Genomic DNA, 18,937 nt, shown 5'->3' on the forward strand with positions numbered 1-18,937 from the left:
CGAGAGAGCGAGAGAGCGCGAGAGCGCGAGAGAGCGAGACAGCGAGAGAGCGAGAGAGCGAGAGCGCGAGAGCGCGAGAGCGCGAGAGCGCGAGAGCGAGAGCGCGAGAGAGCGAGACAGCGAGAGCGCGAGAGCGGCGCGAGAGCGCGAGAGCGCGAGAGAGCGCGAGAGAGCGAGAGAGCGAGAGCGCGAGAGAGCGAGAGCGCGAGAGAGAGAGCGCGAGACACAGCACCCCGCACAAGAGAGAATGCGTGACAGTGAGAGAGCGAAAGGGAGAGCACGAGAGAGAGAGCACAAGAGAGAAAGTGCGCGCGAGAGAGAGAGAGCGCGAGAGAGAGAGCGCGAGAGAGCGCGAGCGCGAGGAGAGCGCGAGAGAGCGCGAGAGCGCGAGAGAGCGAGAGAGCAAGAGAGCGAGAGAGCGAGAGAGCGAGAGGCGCGAGAGCGCGAGAGCGCGAGAGCGAGGAGCGCGAGAGAGCGAGACAGCGAGAGCGCGAGAGAGCGAGAGAGCGAGAGAGCGAGAGAGCGAGAGCGCGAGAGAGCGAGAGCGCGAGAGAGAGAGCGCGAGACACAGCACCCGCACAAGAGAGAATGCGTGACAGTGAGAGAGCGAAAGGGAGAGCACGAGAGAGAGAGCACAAGAGAGAAAGTGCGCGCGAGAGAGAGAGAGCGCGGAGAGAGAGGAGCGCGAGAGAGAGAGCGCGAGAGAGCGCGAGCGCGCGAGAGAGCGCGAGAGAGCGCGAGAGCGCGAGAGAGCGAGACAGCGAGAGAGCGAGAGAGCAAGAGAGCGAGAGAGCGAGAGAGCGAGAGAGCGAGAGAGCGAGAGAGAGCGAGAGAGCGAGTAGAGAGCGAGTGAGCGAGAGAGCGAAAGAGCGAGTGAGCGAAGAGAGCGAGAGAGCGAGAGAGCGAGGGGAGCGAAGTGAGCGAGAGCGCGAGAGCGCGAGAGCGCGAGACAGCGAGAGAGCGAGTGAGCGAGAGCGCGAGGACAGCGAGAGCGCGAGAGAGAGAGCGCGAGAGAGAGAGGCGCGAGAGTGAGAGCGCGAGAGTGAGAGCGCGAGACACAGCACCCGCACAAGAGAGAATGCGTGAGAGTGAGAGAGCGAAAGGGAGAGCACGAGAGAGAGAGCACAAGAGAGAAAGTGCGCGCGAGAGAGAGAGAGCGAGAGAGAGAGAGCGCGAGAGAGAGAGAGCGCGAGAGAGAGAGAGCGCGAGAGAGAGAGAGCGCGAGAGAGAGAGAGCGCGAGAGAGAGAGAGCGCGAACGAGAGCGAGCGCGAACGAGAGCGAGCGCGAACGAGAGCGAGAGTGCGAGTGCGAGAGAGAGAGCGCGAACGCGAGAGAGAGCGCGAGAGAGCAAGAGCGCGGAAGAGAGCGAGAGCGCGAGCGCGAGAGAGCGAGCGCGAGAGAGCGAGCGCGAGAGAGCGAGCGCGAGAGAGCGAGCGCTGCGAACGAGAGCGAGGGAGGGAGCGGGAGAGAGCGGGAGAGCGGGAGAGAGCGGGAGAGAGAGAGAGCGCGAGAGAGAGAGAGAGCGCGAGAGAGAGAGAGCGCGAGACAGCGAGCGCGAGGGAGAGGGAGGGAGAGAGAGAGGTGGGGGAGAGAGAAAGAGAGAGAGAGAGAGAGAGAGAGCGAGAGAGAGAGGGAGAGTGCACGCGCACGAGAGATAGCAACAGGGAGAGCGCACGCACGAGAGAGAGCGCGAGAGAGAGTGCAAGAGAACGCGCGCGACAGAGAGAACGCGCGCGAGAGAGAGAACGCGCGCGGAGAGAGAGAACGCGCGCGAGAGAGAGAACGCGCGCGAGAGAGAGAACGCGCGCGAGAGAGATCACGAGAGAGAGAGCACGAGAGAGAATGAACGCGCGAGAGAGAGCGCGCGAGAGAGCGAGAGCGCGCACGAGAGAGAGAGCGCGAGAGAGAGAGAGCACGAGAGAGTGCGCGCGAGAGAGAGCGCGCGCGAACGCATGAGATAGCGAGAGAGAGAGCGCATGCGAGAGAGAGAGCACGAGAGAGAGACAGCACGAGGAGAGCGCGCGCGAGAGAGAGAGTGCGAGAGAGAGCGAGCTCGAGAGAGAGAGAGCGCGAGAGAGAGAGAGCGGCGAGAGAGAGAGAGCGCGAGACACGGCACACGCAGGAGAGAGACAGTGCGAGAGTGAGAGAGCAAGAGAGAGAGAGCGTGCTAGAGAGAGAGGAGAGAGAGCACGCGCGAGAGAGGGCGCGCGAGAGAGAGAGCGCGAGAGAGAGAGCGCGAGAGAGAGCACCCGCACGAGAGAGAATGCGTGAGAGTGAGAGAGCGAAAGGGAGAGCACGAGAGAGAGAGCACGAGAGAAAGTTGCGCGCGAGAGAGAGCGCGAGAGAGAGAGAGCGCGAGAGAGAGAGAGCGCGAGAGAGAGAGAGCGCGAGAGAGAGAGAGCGCGCGAGAGCGAGAGCGCGAGGAGAGCGAGAGCGCGAACGAGAGCGAGAGCGCGAGCGCGAGCGCGAGAGAGGCGCGAGCGCGAGAGAGCGCGAGCGCGAGAGAGAGAGCGCGAGCGCGAGAGAGAGAGCGCGAGAGAGAGAGCGAGAGAGAGAGCGAGTGAACGAGAGCGAGGGAGGGAGCGGGAGAGAGCGGGAGAGAGCGGGAGAGAGCGGGGGAGAGAGCGGGAGAGAGAGCGGGAGAGAGCGGGAGAGAGCGGGGAGAGAGAGAGAGAGAGCGCGAGAGAGAGAGAGAGCGCGAGAGAGAGAGAGAGCGCGAGAGAGCGCGAGAGAGCGCGAGAGAGCGAGCGCGAGGGAGAGAGAGAGAGGGAGGGAGAGAGAGAGGGTGGGGGAGAGAGAAGAGAGAGAGAGAGAGAGCGAGAGAGAGAGGGAGAGTGCACGCGCACGAGAGATAGCAAGAGGGAGAGCGCACGCACGAGAGAGAGCGCGAGAGAGAGAGCGCAAGAGAACGCGCGCGAGAGAGAGAACGCGCGCGAGAGAGAGAACGCGCGCGAGAGAGAGAACGCGCGCGAGAGAGAGAACGCGCGCGAGAGAGAGAACGCGCGCGAGAGAGATCACGAGAGAGAGAGCACGAGAGAGAATGTACGCGCGAGAGAGAGAGCGCGCACGAGAGAGAGAGCGCGCACGAGAGAGAGAGCGCGCACGAGGAGAGAGAGCGCGCACGAGACAGAGAGCGCGCACGAGACAGAGAGCGCGCACGAGAGAGAGAGCGCGCACGAGAGAGATAGCGCGCACGAGACAGAGAGCGCGCACGAGACAGAGAGCGCGCACGAGACAGAGAGCGCGAGAGAGAGAGAGCGCGAGAGAGAGAGAGCGCGAGAGTGTGTGCGCGAGAGAGAGAGCGCGTGCGAATGCATGAGATAGCGAGAGAGCGCGTGCGTGTGAGAGAGAGAGCACGAGAGAGAAAGTGCGCGCGAGAGAGAGACAGCGCGAGATAGATAGAGCGCGAGAGAGATAGAGCGCGAGAGAGATAGAGCGCGAGAGAGATAGAGCGCGAGAGAGCACGCGCGAGAGAGAGAGCGCGAGAGAGAGCGAGCGCGAGAGAGAGCGAGCTCGAGAGAGCGCGAGAGAGAGAGAGAGCGCGAGAGAGAGAGAGAGAGAGAGAGAGAGAGAGAGAGCGCGAGAGAGAGAGGGCGCGAGACACGGCACACGCAGGAGAGAGACAGCACGAGAGTGAGAGAGCAAGAGAGAGAGAGCGTGCTAGAGAGAGAGGAGAGAGAGCACGCGCGAGAGAGAGAGCGCGAGAGGATGAGCGAGAGCGCGAGAGAGCGAGAGCGCGAGAGCGCGAGAGCGCGAGAGCGCGAGAGCGCGAGAGAGGGCGAGAGCGCGAAAGAGCGAGAGAGCGAGAGAGCGAGAGAGCGAGAGAGCGAGAGAGCGAGAGAGCGAGACAGCGAGAGAGAGACAGCACGAGAGAGCGAGAGAGCGAGAGAGAGAGTGCGAGAGAGAGCGAGCTCGAGAGAGAGAGAGCGCGAGAGAGAGAGAGCGCGAGAGAGAGAGAGCGCGAGAGAGAGAGAGCGCGAGAGAGAGAGAGCGCGAGAGAGGAGAGAGAGCGCGAGACACGGCACACGCAGGAGAGAGACAGTGCGAGAGTGAGAGAGCAGGAGAGAGAGAGCGTGCTAGAGAGAGAGGAGAGAGAGCACGCGCGAGAGAGGCGCGCGCGAGAGAGGGGCGCGCGAGAGAGGGCGCGCGAGAGAGAGAGCGCGAGAGAGAGAGCGCGAGAGAGAGAGCGCGAGAGAGAGAGCGCGAGAGAGAGAGCGCGAGAGAGAATGCGTGAGAGTGAGAGAGCGAAAGGGAGAGCACGAGAGAGACAGCACGAGAGAAAGTGCGCGCGAGAGAGAGAGCGCGAGAGAGAGAGCGCGAGAGAGAGAGCGCGAGAGAGAGAGAGCGCGAGAGAGAGAGAGCGCGAGAGAGAGACAGCGCGCGAGAGAGAGCGCGAGAGAGCGAGAGCGCGAACGAGAGCGAGAGCGCGAGCGCGAGAGAGAGAGCGCGAGCGCGAGAGAGAGAGCGCAGAGCGCGAGAGAGAGAGCGCGAGAGAGAGAGCGAGAGAGAGAGAGCGAGAGAGAGAGAGAGTGAACGAGAGCGAGGGAGGGAGCGGGAGAGAGCGGGAGAGAGCGGGAGAGAGCGGGAGAGAGCGGGAGAGAGAGAGAGAGCGGGGAGAGAGAGAGAGAGAGAGAGAGCGGGAGAGAGAGAGAGAGAGAGAGCGCGAGAGAGAGAGCGCGAGAGAGAGAGAGAGCGCGAGAGAGCGCGAGAGAGCGAGCGCGAGGGAGAGAGAGAGAGGGAGGGAGAGAGAGAGGGTGGGGGAGAGAGAAAGAGAGAGAGAGAGAGAGCGAGAGAGAGAGGGAGAGTGCACGCGCACGAGAGATAGCAAGAGGGAGAGCGCACGCACGAGAGAGAGCGCGAGAGAGAGCGCAAGAGAACGCGCGCGACAGAGAGAACGCGCGCGAGAGAGAGAACGCGCGCGAGAGAGAGAACGCGCGCGAGAGAGAGAACGCGCGCGAGAGAGAGAACGCGCGCGAGAGAGATCACGAGAGAGAGAGCACGAGAGAGAATGTACGCGCGAGAGAGAGAGCGCGCACGAGAGAGAGCGCGCACGAGAGAGAGAGCGCGCACGAGAGAGAGAGCGCGCACGAGACAGAGAGCGCGCACGAGACAGAGAGCGCGCACGAGACAGAGAGCGCGAGAGAGAGAGAGCACGAGAGAGAGAGAGCGCGAGAGTGTGCGCGAGAGAGAGAGCGCGTGCGAATGCATGAGATAGCGAGAGAGCGCGTGCGTGTGAGAGAGAGAGCACGAGAGAGAAAGTGCGCGCGAGAGAGAGACAGCGCGAGAGAGATAGAGCGCGAGAGAGATAGAGCGCGAGAGAGATAGAGCGCGAGAGAGAGAGCGCGAGAGAGAGCGAGCGCGAGAGAGAGCGAGCTCGAGAGAGCGCGAGAGAGAGAGAGAGCGCGAGAGAGAGAGAGAGAGAGAGAGAGAGCGCGAGAGAGAGCGAGCTCGAGAGAGCGCGAGAGAGAGAGAGCGCGAGAGAGAGAGGGCGCGAGACACGGCACACGCAGGAGAGAGACAGCACGAGAGTGAGAGAGCAAGAGAGAGAGAGCGTGCTAGAGAGAGAGGAGAGAGAGCACGCGCGAGAGAGCGAGAGCGCGAGAGAGCGAGAGCGCGAGAGCGCGAGAGAGCGAGAGAGCGAGAGAGCGAGAGAGCGAGAGAGCGAGAGCGCGAGAGCGCGAGAGCGCGAGAGCGCGAGAGAGGGCGAGAGCGCGAAAGAGCGAGAGAGCGAGAGAGCGAGACAGCGAGAGAGCGAGAGAGCGAGAGAGCGAGACAGCGAGACAGCGAGAGAGCGAGAGAGCGAGAGAGCGAGAGAGCGAGAGCGCGAGAGAGCGTGAGACAGCGCGAGAGAGAGCGAGCGCGAGAGAGAGCGAGCGCGAGAGAGAGCGAGCGCGAGAGAGAGCGAGCGCGAGAGAGAGCGCGAGAGAGAGAGAGCGCGAGAGAGAGAGCGCGCGAGAGAGAGAGCGCGCGAGAGAGAGAGCGCGAGAGAGAGAGAGCGCGAGAGAGAGAGAGCGCGAGACACGGCACACGCAGGAGAGAGACAGCGCGAGAGTGAGAGAGCAAGAGAGAGAGGAGAGAGAGCACGCGCGAGAGAGGGCGCGCGAGAGAGAGAGCGCGAGAGAGAGAGCGCGAGAGAGAGAGCGCGAGAGAGAGAGCGCGAGAGAGAGAGCGCGAGAGAGAGAGCGCGAGACACAGCACCCGCATGAGAGAGAATGCGTGAGAGTGAGAGAGCGAAAGGGAGAGCACGAGAGAGAGAGCACAAGAGAGAAAGTGCGCGCGAGAGAGAGAGCGCGAGAGAGAGAGCGCGAGAGAGAGAGCGCGAGAGAGAGAGCGCGAGAGAGAGAGCGCGAACGAGAGCGAGAGCGCGAACGAGAGCGAGAGCGCGAACGAGAGCGAGAGCGCAAGCGCGAGAGAGAGAGCACGAGAGAGCGAGAGCGCAGAAGAGAGCGAAGAGCGCGAGCGAGCGCGAGAGAGCGAGCGCGAGAGAGCGAGCGCGAGAGAGCGAGCGCGCGAACGAGAGCGAGGGAGGGAGCGGGAGAGAGCGGGAGAGAGCAGGAGAGAGCGGGAGAGAGCGGGAGAGAGCGGGAGAGAGCGGGAGAGAGCGGGAGAGAGAGAGAGAGAGAGCGCGAGAGAGAGAGAGTGAGCGCGAGAGAGAGAGAGAGAGCGCGGAGAGAGAGAGAGAGCGCGAGAGAGCGAGCGCGAGGGAGAGGGAGGGAGAGAGAGAGGGTGGGGGAGAGAGAAAGAGAGAGAGAGAGAGAGAGAGCGAGAGAGAGAGGGAGAGAGAGAGGGAGAGTGCACGCGCACGAGAGATAACAAGAGGGAGAGCGCACGCACGAGAGAGAGCGCGAGAGAGAGCGCAAGAGAACGCGCGCGACAGAGAGAACGCGCGCGAGAGAGAACGCGCGCAAGAGAGAGAACGCGCGCAAGAGAGAGAACGCGCGCAAGAGAGAGAAAGCGCGCAAGAGAGAGAAAGCGCGCAAGAGAGAGAACGCACGCAAGAGAGATCACGAGAGAGAGAGCACGAGAGAGAATGTACGCGCGAGGAGAGCGCGCACGAGAGAGAGAGCGCGCACGAGAGAGAGAGCGCGCACGAGAGAGAGAGCGCGCACGAGAGAGAGAGCGCGCACGAGAGAGAGAGCGCGCACGAGAGAGAGCCCGCACGAGAGAGAGAGCCCGCACGAGAGAGAGAGCCCGCACGAGAGAGAGAGCACGCACGAGAGAGAGAGCACGCACGAGAGAGAGAGCGCGAGAGAGAGAGAGCGCGAGAGAGAGAGAGCGCGAGAGAGTGCGCGCAAGAGAGAGAGCGCGCGCGAACGCATGAGATAGCGAGAGAGAGAGCGCGTGCGAGAGAGAGAGCGAGAGAGAGAGCACGAGAGAGAAAGTGCGCGCGAGAGAGAGACAGCGCGAGAGAGATAGAGCGCGAGAGAGAGCGAGCTCGAGAGAGAGCGAGCGCGAGAGAGAGCGAGCTCGAGAGAGAGCGAGCTCGAGAGAGAGAGAGCTCCAGAGAGAGAGAGCGCGAGAGAGAGAGAGCGCGAGAGAGAGAGAGCACGAGAGAGAGAGCGCGAGAGAGAGAGCGCGAGACACGGCACACGCAGGAGAGAGACAGCACGAGAGTGAGAGAGCAAGAGAGAGAGAGCGTGCTAGAGAGAGAGGAGAGAGAGCACGCGCGAGAGAGGGCGCGCGAGAGAGAGAGCGCGCACGAGACAGAGAGCGCGCACGAGAGAGAGAGCGCGAGAGAGAGAGAGAGCGCGAGAGAGAGAGAGAGAGCGCGAGAGAGAGAGAGAGCGCGAGAGAGAGAGAGCGCGAGAGAGAGAGCGCGAGAGAGTGTGCGCGAGAGAGAGAGCGCGCGCGAATGCATGAGATAGCGAGAGAGAGAGCGCGTGTGAGAGAGAGCGAGAGAGAGAGCACGAGAGAGAAAGTGCGCGCGAGAGAGAGACAGCGCGAGAGAGAGACAGCGCGAGAGAGAGACAGCGCGAGAGAGATAGAGCGCGAGAGAGATAGAGCGCGAGAGAGATAGAGCGCGAGAGAGATAGAGCGCGAGAGAGATAGAGCGCGAGAGAGAGAGGGCGCGAGAGAGAGAGGGCGCGAGACACGGCACACGCAGGAGAGAGACAGCACGAGAGTGAGAGAGCAAGAGAGAGAGAGCGTGCTAGAGAGAGAGGAGAGAGAGCACGCGCGAGAGAGGGCGCGCGAGAGAGAGAGCGCGAGAGAGCGAGAGCGCGAGAGCGCGAGAGAGCGAGACAGCGAGACAGCGAGACAGCGAGAGAGCGAGAGAGCGAGAGAGCGAGAGCGCGAGAGCGCGAGAGCGCGAGAGCGCAAGAGAGCGTGAGACAGCGCGAGAGAGAGAGCGTGAGAGAGAGCGAGAGAGAGAGCGAGCGCGAGAGAGAGCGAGCGCGAGAGAGAGAGCGCGAGAGAGAGAGCGCGCGAGAGAGAGAGCGCGAGACAGAGAGAGCGCGAGACAGAGAGAGCGCGAGAGAGAGAGAGCGCGAGAGAGAGAGAGCGCGAGACACGGCACACGCAGGAGAGAGACAGCGCGAGAGTGAGAGAGCAAGAGAGAGAGAGCGTGCTAGAGAGAGAGGAGAGAGAGCACGCGCGAGAGAGCGCGCGCGAGAGAGGGCGCGCGAGAGAGGGCGCGCGAGAGAGGGCGCGCGAGAGAGGGCGCGCGAGAGAGGGCGCGCGAGAGAGGGCGCGCGAGAGAGGGCGCGCGAGAGAGAGAGCGCGAGAGAGGGCGCGCGAGAGAGAGAGCGCGAGAGAGAGAGCGCGAGAGAGAGAGCGCGAGAGAGAGAGCGCGAGAGAGAGAGCGCGAGAGAGAGAGCGCGAGACACAGCACCCGCATGAGAGAGAATGCGTGAGAGTGAGAGAGCGAAAGGGAGAGCACGAGAGAGAGAGCACAAGAGAGAAAGTGCGCGCGAGAGAGAGAGCGCGAGAGAGAGAGCGCGAGAGAGAGAGCGCGAGAGAGAGAGCGCGAGAGAGAGAGCGCGAACGAGAGCGAGAGCGCGAACGAGAGCGAGAGCGCGAACGAGAGCGAGAGCGCGAGCGCGAGAGAGAGAGCACGAGAGAGCGAGAGCGCGGAAGAGAGCGAGAGCGCGGAAGAGAGCGAGAGCGCGGAAGAGAGCGAGAGCGCGGAAGAGAGCGAGAGCGCGAGCGAGCGCGAGAGAGCGAGCGCGAGAGAGCGAGCGCGCGAACGAGAGCGAGGGAGGGAGCGGGAGAGAGCGGGAGAGAGCGGGAGAGAGCGGGAGAGAGCGGGAGAGAGCGGGAGAGAGAGAGAGAGAGCGCGAGAGAGAGAGAGAGAGCGCGAGAGAGAGAGAGAGAGCGCGAGAGAGCGAGCGCGAGGGAGAGGGAGGGAGAGAGAGAGGGTGGGGGAGAGAGAAAGAGAGAGAGAGAGAGAGAGAGCGCGAGAGAGAGAGGGAGAGTGCACGCGCACGAGAGATAACAAGAGGGAGAGCGCACGCACGAGAGAGAGCGCGAGAGAGAGCGCAAGAGAACGCGCGCGACAGAGAGAACGCGCGCGAGAGAGAACGCGCGCAAGAGAGAGAACGCGCGCAAGAGAGAGAACGCGCGCAAGAGAGAGAACGCGCGCAAGAGAGATCACGAGAGAGAGAGCACGAGAGAGAGAGCACGAGAGAGAGAGCACGAGAGAGAATGTACGCGCGAGAGAGCGCGCACGAGAGAGAGAGCGCGCACGAGAGAGAGAGCACGCACGAGAGAGAGAGCACGCACGAGAGAGAGAGCGCGAGAGAGAGAGAGCGCGAGAGAGAGAGAGCGCGAGAGAGTGCGCGCGAGAGAGAGAGCGCGCGCGAACGCATGAGATAGCGAGAGAGAGAGCGTGTGCGAGAGAGAGAGCACGAGAGAGAAAGTGCGCGCGAGAGAGAGACAGCGCGAGAGAGATAGAGCGCGAGAGAGAGACAGCACGAGAGAGCGCGCGCGAGAGAGAGAGCGCGAGAGAGAGCGAGCTCGAGAGAGAGCGAGCGCGAGAGAGAGCGAGCGCGAGAGAGAGAGAGCGCGAGAGAGAGAGAGCGCGAGAGAGAGAGAGCGCGAGACACGGCACACGCAGGAGAGAGACAGCACGAGAGTGAGAGAGCAAGAGAGAGAGAGCGTGCTAGAGAGAGAGGAGAGAGAGCACGCGCGAGAGAGGGCGCGCGAGAGAGCGAGAGCGCGAGAGAGCGAGAGGGCGAGAGAGCGAGAGAGCGAGAGAGCGAGAGAGCGAGAGAGCGAGACAGCGAGAGAGCGAGAGAGCGAGACAGCGAGAGAGCGAGACAGCGAGAGAGCGAGAGAGCGAGAGAGCGAGACAGCGAAAGAGCGAGTGAGCGAGTGAGCGAGAGAGCGAGAGCGCGAGAGCGCGAGAGAGCGAGACAGCGAGAGCGCGAGACAGCGAGAGCGCGAGACAGCGAGAGCGCGAGACAGCGAGAGCGCGAGACAGCGCGAGAGAGAGAGCGCGAGACACAGCACCCGCACAAGAGAGAATGCGTGAGAGTGAGAGAGCGAAAGGGAGAGCACGAGAGAGAGAGCACAAGAGAGAAAGTGCACGCGAGAGAGAGAGAGCGCGAGAGAGAGAGCGCAAGAGAGAGAGAGCGCGAGAGAGAGAGAGCGCGAGAGAGAGAGAGCGCGAGAGAGAGAGAGCGCGAGAGAGAGAGCGCGCGAACGAGAGCGAGAGCGCGAGAGAGAGAGAGCGCGAGAGAGAGAGCGCGAACGAGAGCGAGAGCGCGAACGAGAGCGAGAGCGCGAGCGCGAGAGAGAGAGCGCGAACGCGAGAGAGAGCGCGAGAGAGCAAGAGCGCGGAAGAGAGCGAGAGCGTGAGCGAGAACGAGAGCGCGAGCGCGAGAGAGCGAGTGCGCGAACGAGAGCGAGGGAGGGAGTGGGAGAGAGCGGGAGAGAGAGAGAGAGCGCGAGAGAGAGAGAGAGCGCGAGAGAGAGAGAGAGAGCGCGAGAGAGAGAGAGAGCGCGAGACAGCGAGCGCGAGGGAGAGGGAGGGAGAGAGAGAGGGTGGGGGAGAGAGAAAGAGAGAGAGAGAGAGAGAGAGAGCGAGAGAGAGAGGGAGAGTGCACGCGCACGAGAGATAGCAAGAGGGAGAGCGAACGCACGAGAGAGAGCGCAAGAGAACGCGCGCTACAGAGAGAATGCGCACGAGAGAGAGAACGCGCGCGAGAGAGAGAACGCGCGCGAGAGAGAGAACGCGCGCGAGAGAGATCACGAGAGAGAGATCACGAGAGAATGAACGCGCGAGAGAGAGCGCGCGAGAGAGAGCGCGCGAGAGAGAGAGAGCGCGCACGAGAGAGAGAGCGCGCACGAGAGAGAGAGCGCGCACGAGAGAGAGAGCGCGCACGAGAGAGATCACGAGAGAGAGATCACGAGAGAATGAACGCGCGAGAGAGAGCGCGCGAGAGAGAGCGCGCACGAGAGAGAGAGCGCGCACGAGAGAGAGAGCGCGCACGAGAGAGAGAGCGCGCACGAGAGAGAGAGCGCGCACGAGAGAGAGCGCGAGAGAGAGAGAGCGCGAGAGAGTGCGCGCGAGAGAGAGCACGCGCGAACGCATGAGATAGCGAGAGAGAGAGCGCGTGCGAGAGAGAGAGCACGAGAGAGAAAGTGCGCGCGAGAGAGAGACAGCGCGAGAGAGAGAGAGCGCGAGAGAGAGAGAGCGCGAGAGAGAGACAGCACGAGAGAGAGACAGCACGAGAGAGCGCGCGCGAGAGAGAGAGAGCGCGAGAGAGAGCGAGCTCGAGAGAGAGCGAGCTCGAGAGAGAGCGAGCTCGAGAGACAGCGAGCGCGAGAGACAGCGAGCGCGAGAGAGAGAGAGCGCGAGAGAGAGAGAGCGCGAGAGAGAGAGAGCGCGAGACACGGCACACGCAGGAGAGAGACAGCGCGAGAGTGAGAGAGCAAGAGAGAGAGAGCGTGCTAGAGAGAGAGAGCGCGCACGAGAGAGAGCGCGAGAGAGAGAGCGCGAGAGAGTGCGCGCGAGAGAGAGAGCGCGCGCGAACGCATGAGATAGCGAGAGAGAGAGCGCGTGCGAGAGAGAGAGCGAGAGAGAGAGCACGAGAGAGAAAGTGCGCGCGAGAGAGAGACAGCGCGAGAGAGATAGAGCGCGAGAGAGAGACAGCACGAGAGAGCGCGCGCGAGAGAGAGAGCGCGAGAGAGAGCAAGCTCGAGAGAGAGCGAGCGCGAGAGAGAGAGAGCGCGAGAGAGAGAGAGCGCGAGAGAGAGAGAGCGCGAGACACGGCACACGCAGGAGAGAGACAGCACGAGAGTGAGAGAGCAAGAGAGAGAGAGCGTGCTAGAGAGAGAGGAGAGAGAGCACGCGCGAGAGAGGGCGCGCGAGAGAGCGAGAGCGCGAGAGAGCGAGAGGGCGAGAGAGCGAGACAGCGAGAGAGCGAGACAGCGAGAGAGCGAGACAGCGAGAGAGCGAGACAGCGAAAGAGCGAGTGAGCGAGTGAGCGAGAGAGCGAGAGCGCGAGAGCGCGAGAGAGCGAGACAGCGAGAGCGCGAGACAGCGAGAGCGCGAGACAGCGAGAGCGCGAGACAGCGAGAGCGCGAGAGTGCGAGAGAGCGAGAGCGCGAGACAGCGCGAGAGAGAGAGCGCGAGACACAGCACCCGCACAAGAGAGAATGCGTGAGAGTGAGAGAGCGAAAGGGAGAGCACGAGAGAGAGAGCACAAGAGAGAAAGTGCACGCGAGAGAGAGAGAGCGCGAGAGAGAGAGCGCGAGAGAGAGAGAGCGCGAGAGAGAGAGAGCGCGAGAGAGAGCGCGAGAGAGAGAGAGCGCGAACGAGAGCGAGAGCGCGAGAGAGAGAGAGCGCGAGAGAGAGAGAGCGCGAACGAGAGCGAGAGCGCGAGCGCGAGAGAGAGAGCGCGAACGCGAGAGAGAGCGCGAGAGAGCAAGAGCGCGGAAGAGAGCGAGAGCGTGAGCGAGAACGAGAGCGCGAGCGCGAGAGAGCGAGTGCGCGAACGAGAGCGAGGGAGGGAGTGGGAGAGAGCGGGAGAGAGAGAGAGAGCGCAGAGAGAGAGAGAGAGCGCGAGAGAGAGAGAGAGCGCGAGAGAGAGAGAGAGCGCGAGACAGCGAGCGCGAGGGAGAGGGAGGGAGAGAGAGAGGGTGGGGGAGAGAGAAAGAGAGAGAGAGAGAGAGAGAGAGAGCGAGAGAGAGAGGGAGAGTGCACGCGCACGAGAGATAGCAAGAGGGAGAGCGAACGCACGAGAGAGAGCGCAAGAGAACGCGCGCTACAGAGAGAATGCGCACGAGAGAGAGAACGCGCGCGAGAGAGAGAACGCGCGCGAGAGAGAGAACGCGCGCGAGAGAGAGAACGCGCGCGAGAGAGATCACGAGAGAGAGATCACGAGAGAATGAACGCGCGAGAGAGAGCGCGCGAGAGAGAGAGAGCGCGCACGAGAGAGAGAGCGCGCACGAGAGAGAGAGCGCGCACGAGAGAGATCACGAGAGAGAGATCACGAGAGAATGAACGCGCGAGAGAGAGCGCGCACGAGAGAGAGAGCGCGCACGAGAGAGAGAGCGCGCACGAGAGAGAGAGCGCGCACGAGAGAGCGCGCACGAGAGAGAGCGCGAGAGAGAGAGAGCGCGAGAGAGTGCGCGCGAGAGAGAGCGCGCGCGAACGCATGAGATAGCGAGAGAGAGAGCGCGTGCGAGAGAGAGAGCACGAGAGAGAAAGTGCGCGCGAGAGAGAGACAGCGCGAGAGAGAGAGAGCGCGAGAGAGAGAGAGCGCGAGAGAGAGACAGCACGAGAGAGAGACAGCACGAGAGAGAGACAGCACGAGAGAGAGACAGCACGAGAGAGCGCGCGCGAGAGAGAGAGCGCGAGAGAGAGCGAGCTCGAGAGAGAGCGAGCTCAAGAGAGAGCGAGCTCAAGAGAGAGCGAGCGCGAGAGAGAGAGAGCGCGAGAGAGAGAGAGCGCGAGAGAGAGAGAGCGCGAGACACGGCACACGCAGGAGAGAGACAGCGCGAGAGTGAGAGAGCAAGAGAGAGAGAGCGTGCTAGAGAGAGAGGAGATAGAGCACGCGCGAGAGAGGGCGCGCGAGAGAGAGAGCGCGAGAGCGAGAGAGCGCGAGAGCGCGAGAGCGAGTGAGCGAGTGAGCGAGAGAGCGAGAGAGCGAGAGAGCGAGAGAGCGAGAGAGCGAGAGAGCGAGACAGCGAGACAGCGAGAGAGCGAGAGAGCGAGAGAGCGAGAGAGCGAGTGAGCGAGTGAGCGAGAGAGCGAGAGAGCGAGTGAGCGAGAGCGCGAGAGCGCGAGAGCGCGAGAGAGCGAGAGCGCGAGACAGCGAGAGCGCGAGAGAGCGAGAGCGCGAGAGAGCGAGAGCGCGAGAGAGCGCGAGAGAGAGAGCGCGAGACCCAGCACCCGCACGAGAGAGAATGCGTGAGAGTGAGAGAGCGAAAGGGAGAGCACGAGAGAGAGAGCACAAGAGAGAAAGTGCGCGCGAGAGAGAGAGAGAGCGCCAGAGAGAGCGCCAGAGAGAGAGAGAGAGAGAGAGAGAGCCAGAGAGAGAGAGAGTGCCAGAGAGAGAGAGCGCACGCACGAGAGAGAGAGCGAGCGAGCGAGCAAGAGATCGCACGCATGAGAGAGAGAGCGCCAGAGAGAGAGAGAGAGAGAGAGAGTGCCAGAGAGAGAGAGAGTGCCAGAGAGAGAGAGCGCACGCACGAGAGAGAGAGCGAGCGAGCGAGCAAGAGATCGCACGCATGAGAGAGAGAGCGCCAGAGAGAGAGCGCACGCACGAGAGAGAGCGAGCAAGCAAGCAAGAGAGCGCACGCATGAGAGTGAGAGAGCGCGAGAGAGAGAGCGCGAGACCGAGAGAGCGCGCGAGACCGAGAGAGCGCGCGAGACCGAGAGAGCGCGAGAGACCGAGAGAGCGCGAGAGAGAGAGCGAGTGCGCGAGAGAGCGTGAGAGAGCGTGCGAGAGCGTGAGAGCGTGCGAGTGAGAGAGAGCACAAGAGGCAGAGAACGCGCGAGAGAGAGAGCGCGAGAGAGAGCGCGCGCGAGAGAGTGAGAGAGAGAGAGCGCACACACGAGAGAGAGCGTGAGCGAGCAAGCGAGTGCACGCACGAGACAGAGAGAGAGAGCGCGCGAGAGAGAGAGCGCGCGCAAGAGAGAGACAGCGCGCGCAAGAGAGAGAGAGAGCACGCGCAAGAGAGAGAGAGCGCGCGCGCAAGAGAGAGAGAGCGCGCGCAAGAGCGAGAGAGAGAGGGAGAGCGCACGCGCACCAGAGATAGCAAGAGGGAGAGCGCGCGCGCGAGAGAGAGAGCGCGCGAGAGAGGGAGCGCGCGAGAGAGGGAGCGCGCGAGAGAGGGAGCGCGAGGGAGCGCGAGAGAGAGAGAGCGCGAGAGAGAGAGAGCGCAAGAGAGAGATCGCGAGAGAGAGATCGCGAGAGAGAGAGCGCGCGCGAGAGAGTGAGAGAGAGAGAGCGCACGCACGAGAGAGAGCGTGAGCGAGCAAGCGAGTGCACGCACGAGACAGAGAGAGAGAGCGCGCGAGAGAGAGAGCGCGCGCAAGAGAGAGAGAGCGCGCGCAAGAGAGAGAGAGCGCGCGCAAGAGAGAGAGAGCGCGCGCAAGAGAGAGAGAGTGCGCGCAAGAGAGAGAGAGAGCGCGCGCAAGAGAGAGAGAGAGCGCGCGCAAGAGAGAGAGAGCGCACGCAAGAGCGAGAGAGAGAGGGAGAGCGCACGCGCACCAGAGATAGCAAGAGGGAGAGCGCGCGCGCGAGAGAGAGAGAGCGCGAGGGAGCGCGAGAGAGAGAGAGCGCGAGAGAGAGAGAGCGCGAGAGAGAGTTCGCGAGAGAGAGATCGCGAGAGAGAGAGCGCGAGAGAGCTCGCGCAAGAGAGAGAGAGAGCGCGCGAGAGAGCGAGCGCGCGAGCGAGAGAGCGAGTGAGCGAGGGAGAGCGAGGGAGAGCGAGGGAGAGCGAGGGAGAGCGAGGGAGAGCGAGGGAGAGAGCGCGAGAGAGCGCGAGAGAGCGCGAGAGAGCGCGAGAGAGCGAGAGCGCGACAGCGCGAGCGCGAGGGAGAGGGAGAGGGAGGGAGAGAGAGAGGGTGGGGGAGAGAGAAAGAGAGAGAGAGAGCGAGAGAGAGAGCGAGAGAGAGAGGGAGAGTGCACGCGCACGAGAGATAGCAAGAGGGAGAGCGCACTCACGAGAGAGAGCGCGAGAGAGAGAACGCAAGAGAATGCGCGCGAGAGAGAGAACGCGCGCGAGAGAGAGAACGCGCGCGAGAGAGAGAACGCGCGCGAGAGAGAGAACGCGCGCGAGAGAATCACGAGAGAGAGAGCACGAGAGAGAGAGCATGAGAGAGAGCGCGCGCACGAGAGAGAGAGAGCGCGCACGAGAGAGAGAGAGCGCGCACGAGAGAGAGTGAGCGCGCACGAGAGAGAGTGAGCGCGCGCGAGAGAGAGAGCGCGCGCGAGAGGGAGAGAGAGCGCGAGAGAGCGAGAGCGCGCGAGAGAGCGAGAGCGCGCGAGAGAGCGAGAGCGCGCGAGAGAGCGAGAGCGGGAGAGAAGGCGAGAGCGGGAGAGAGAGCGAGAGCGGGAGAGAGCGAGAGCGCGAGAGAGAGAGAGCGCGAGAGAGAGAGCGCGAGAGAGAGAGCGCGAGAGAGAGAGCGCGAGACACGGCACACGCACGAGAGAGACAGCGCGAGAGAGAGAGAGAGAGCGTGCTAGAGAGAGAGGAGAGAGAGCACGCGCAAGAGAGGGCACGAGAGAGAGAGCGCGCGAGAGAGCGAGAGCGGAGAGAGAGCGAGAGCGCGAGACAGCGAGAGCGCGAGACAGCGCAAGAGAGAGAGCGCGAGAGAGAGAGCGCGAGAGAGAGAGCGCGAGAGAGAGAGCGCGAGAGAGCGCGAGAGAGAGAGCGCGAGACACAGCACACGCACGAGAGAGAGTGCGTGAGAGTGAGAGAGCGAGAGAGAGAGCACGAGAGAGAGAGCACAAGAGAGAGAGCACAAGAAAGTGCGCACGCACGAGAGAGAGAGCGCGAGCGAGCGAGCGAGCGAGCAAGAGATCGCACGCATGAGAGAGAGAGCGCGAGAGAGAGAGCGCACGCACGAGAGAGAGCGAGCGAGCAAGCAAGAGAGCGCACGCATGAGAGTGAGAGAGCGCGAGAGAGAGCGCGAGAGACTGAGAGAGCGCGAGAGACCGAGAGAGCGCGAGAGACCGAGAGAGCGCGAGAGAGAGAGCGAGTGCGCGAGAGAGCGTGCGAGAGAGTGAGAGCGTGCGAGTGAGAGAGAGAGAGCGCAAGAGAGAGCACAAGAGACAGAGAATGCGCGAGAGAGAGAGCAAGAGAGAGCGCGCGCGAGAGAGAGAGCAAGAGAGAGCGCGCGCGTGAGAGTGAGAGAGAGAGCGCACGCACGAGAGAGCGTGAGTGAGCAAGCGAGTGCACGCACGAGACAGAGAGCGCGCGAGAGAGAGAGAGCGCGCGCGAGAGAGAGAGACCGCGCGCGAGAGAGAGAGAGCGCGCGCGAGAGAGAGAGAGCGCGCGCGAGAGAGAGCGCGCGCGAGAGAGAGAGCGAGCGAGCGCGAGAGCGTGCGCGAGTGAGCGAGGGAGAGCGAGGGAGAGCGAGGGAGAGAGCGGGAGAGAGCGGGAGAGAGCGGGAGAGAGCGGGAGAGAGCGGGAGAGAGAGAGAGAGCGCAAGAGAACGAGCGCGAGGGAGAGGGAGGGAGAGGGAGGGAGAGGGAGGGAGAGGGAGGGAGAGGGAGGGAGAGGGGGAGAGAGAGAGGGAGAGAGAGAGGGAGAGAGAGAGGGTGGGGGGGAGAGAGAGAGAGAGAGAGAGAGAGAGATAGCGAGAAGGAGAGCACACGCGCGCGAGAGATAGCGAGAGGGAGAGCGCACGCGCGCGAGAGATAGCGAGAGGGAGAGCGCACGCGCGCGAGAGATAGCGAGAGGGAGAGCGCACGCGCGAGAGAGAGAGCGGGCGCGAGAGAGAGAGCGGGCGCGAGAGAGAGCGGGCGCGAGAGAGAGCGGGCGCGCGCGAGAGAGCGGGCGCGCGCGAGAGAGCAGGCGCGCGCGAGAGAGAGAGTGGGCGCGAGAGAGAGAGAGAGCGGGCGCGAGAGAGAGAGCGTGCGCGAGAGAGCATGAGAGAGAAAGTGCGCGCGAGAGAGAGAGAGAGAGCGCACGAGAGAGAGAGAGCGCGTGCCAGAGAGAGAGAGCGCGTGCCAGAGAGAGAGAGAGCGCGTGCCAGAGAGAGAGAGAGAGAGAGAGAGAGAGAGAGAGAGAGAGAGAGAGCGCGAGAGCGCCCAAGTGGGAGGGACAGAGCGAGAGAGAGAGAGAGAGAGAAAAGGAGAGAGAGAGGGAGAGAGAGAGAGACACAGAGAGAGCACGCGCCAGAGAGAGAGCGAGCGAGCAAGAGACCGCACGCATGAGAGAGAGAGAGCGCGAGAGAGAGAGCGCACGCACGAGAGAGAGCGAGCGAGCAAGCAAGAGAGCGCACGCTTGAGACAGAGAGCGCGAGAGAGAGCATGCGAGACCGAGAGAGCGCGCGAGACCGAGAGAGCGCGCGAGACCGAGACAGCGCGAAAGACCGAGAGAGCGCGAAAGACCGAGAGAGCGCGAAAGACCAAGAGAGCGCGCGAAAGACCGAGAGAGCGCGAAAGACCGAGAGAGCGCGCGCGAGAGAGAGAGAGAGAGAGAGCGTGCGAGTGAGAGAGAGAGAGCGCACGCACGAGAGAGAGAGCGCGGGCGAGCACGCGAGTGCACGCATGAGACAGAGAGAGAGCGCGCGCAAGAGAGAGAGAGCGCGCAAGAGAGAGAGAGCGCACGAGAGAGAGAGCGCGCGAGAGAGAGAGAGCGCGCGAGAGAGAGAGAGCGCGCGAGAGAGAGAGAGCGTGCGAGAGAGCGAGAGCGTGCGAGAGAGCGAGAGCGCGAGCGAGACCGAGAGAGCGAGCGCGGGAGAGCGAGAGCGAGAGAGCGAGCGAGAGCGCGCGTGAGAGAGAGAGAGAGCGCGCGAGAGAGAGAGAGAGAGCG

The 18,937-nt window shown here is 63.7% G+C and overlaps 2 protein-coding genes across 2 annotated transcripts; both read left to right on the top strand.

The window, feature by feature from the left end:
• Nucleotides 1–328: 328 nt before the first annotated feature.
• LOC132208936 (putative uncharacterized protein DDB_G0271982) lies at nucleotides 329–1,259 on the top strand (the record flags this gene model as incomplete). Its single annotated transcript, XM_059644210.1, has 2 exons — nucleotides 329–382; nucleotides 1,161–1,259. Coding segments are annotated over 2 exons (153 nt in total), but the record flags the coding sequence as incomplete, so codon positions are not given.
• A 13,215-nt stretch (nucleotides 1,260–14,474) lies between these two features.
• Nucleotides 14,475–18,288, top strand: LOC132208935 (putative uncharacterized protein DDB_G0271982; the record flags this gene model as incomplete). The annotated part of the gene is made up of 3 exons (XM_059644209.1): nucleotides 14,475–14,553; nucleotides 18,193–18,214; nucleotides 18,258–18,288. Coding segments are annotated over 3 exons (132 nt in total), but the record flags the coding sequence as incomplete, so codon positions are not given.
• Between the last annotated feature and the right edge of the window lie 649 nt (nucleotides 18,289–18,937).

The sequence above is a fragment of the Stegostoma tigrinum genome, unplaced genomic scaffold (genome assembly GCF_030684315.1).
Source record: "Stegostoma tigrinum isolate sSteTig4 unplaced genomic scaffold, sSteTig4.hap1 scaffold_572, whole genome shotgun sequence".
Classification (NCBI taxonomy): Eukaryota; Metazoa; Chordata; class Chondrichthyes; order Orectolobiformes; family Stegostomatidae; genus Stegostoma; species Stegostoma tigrinum.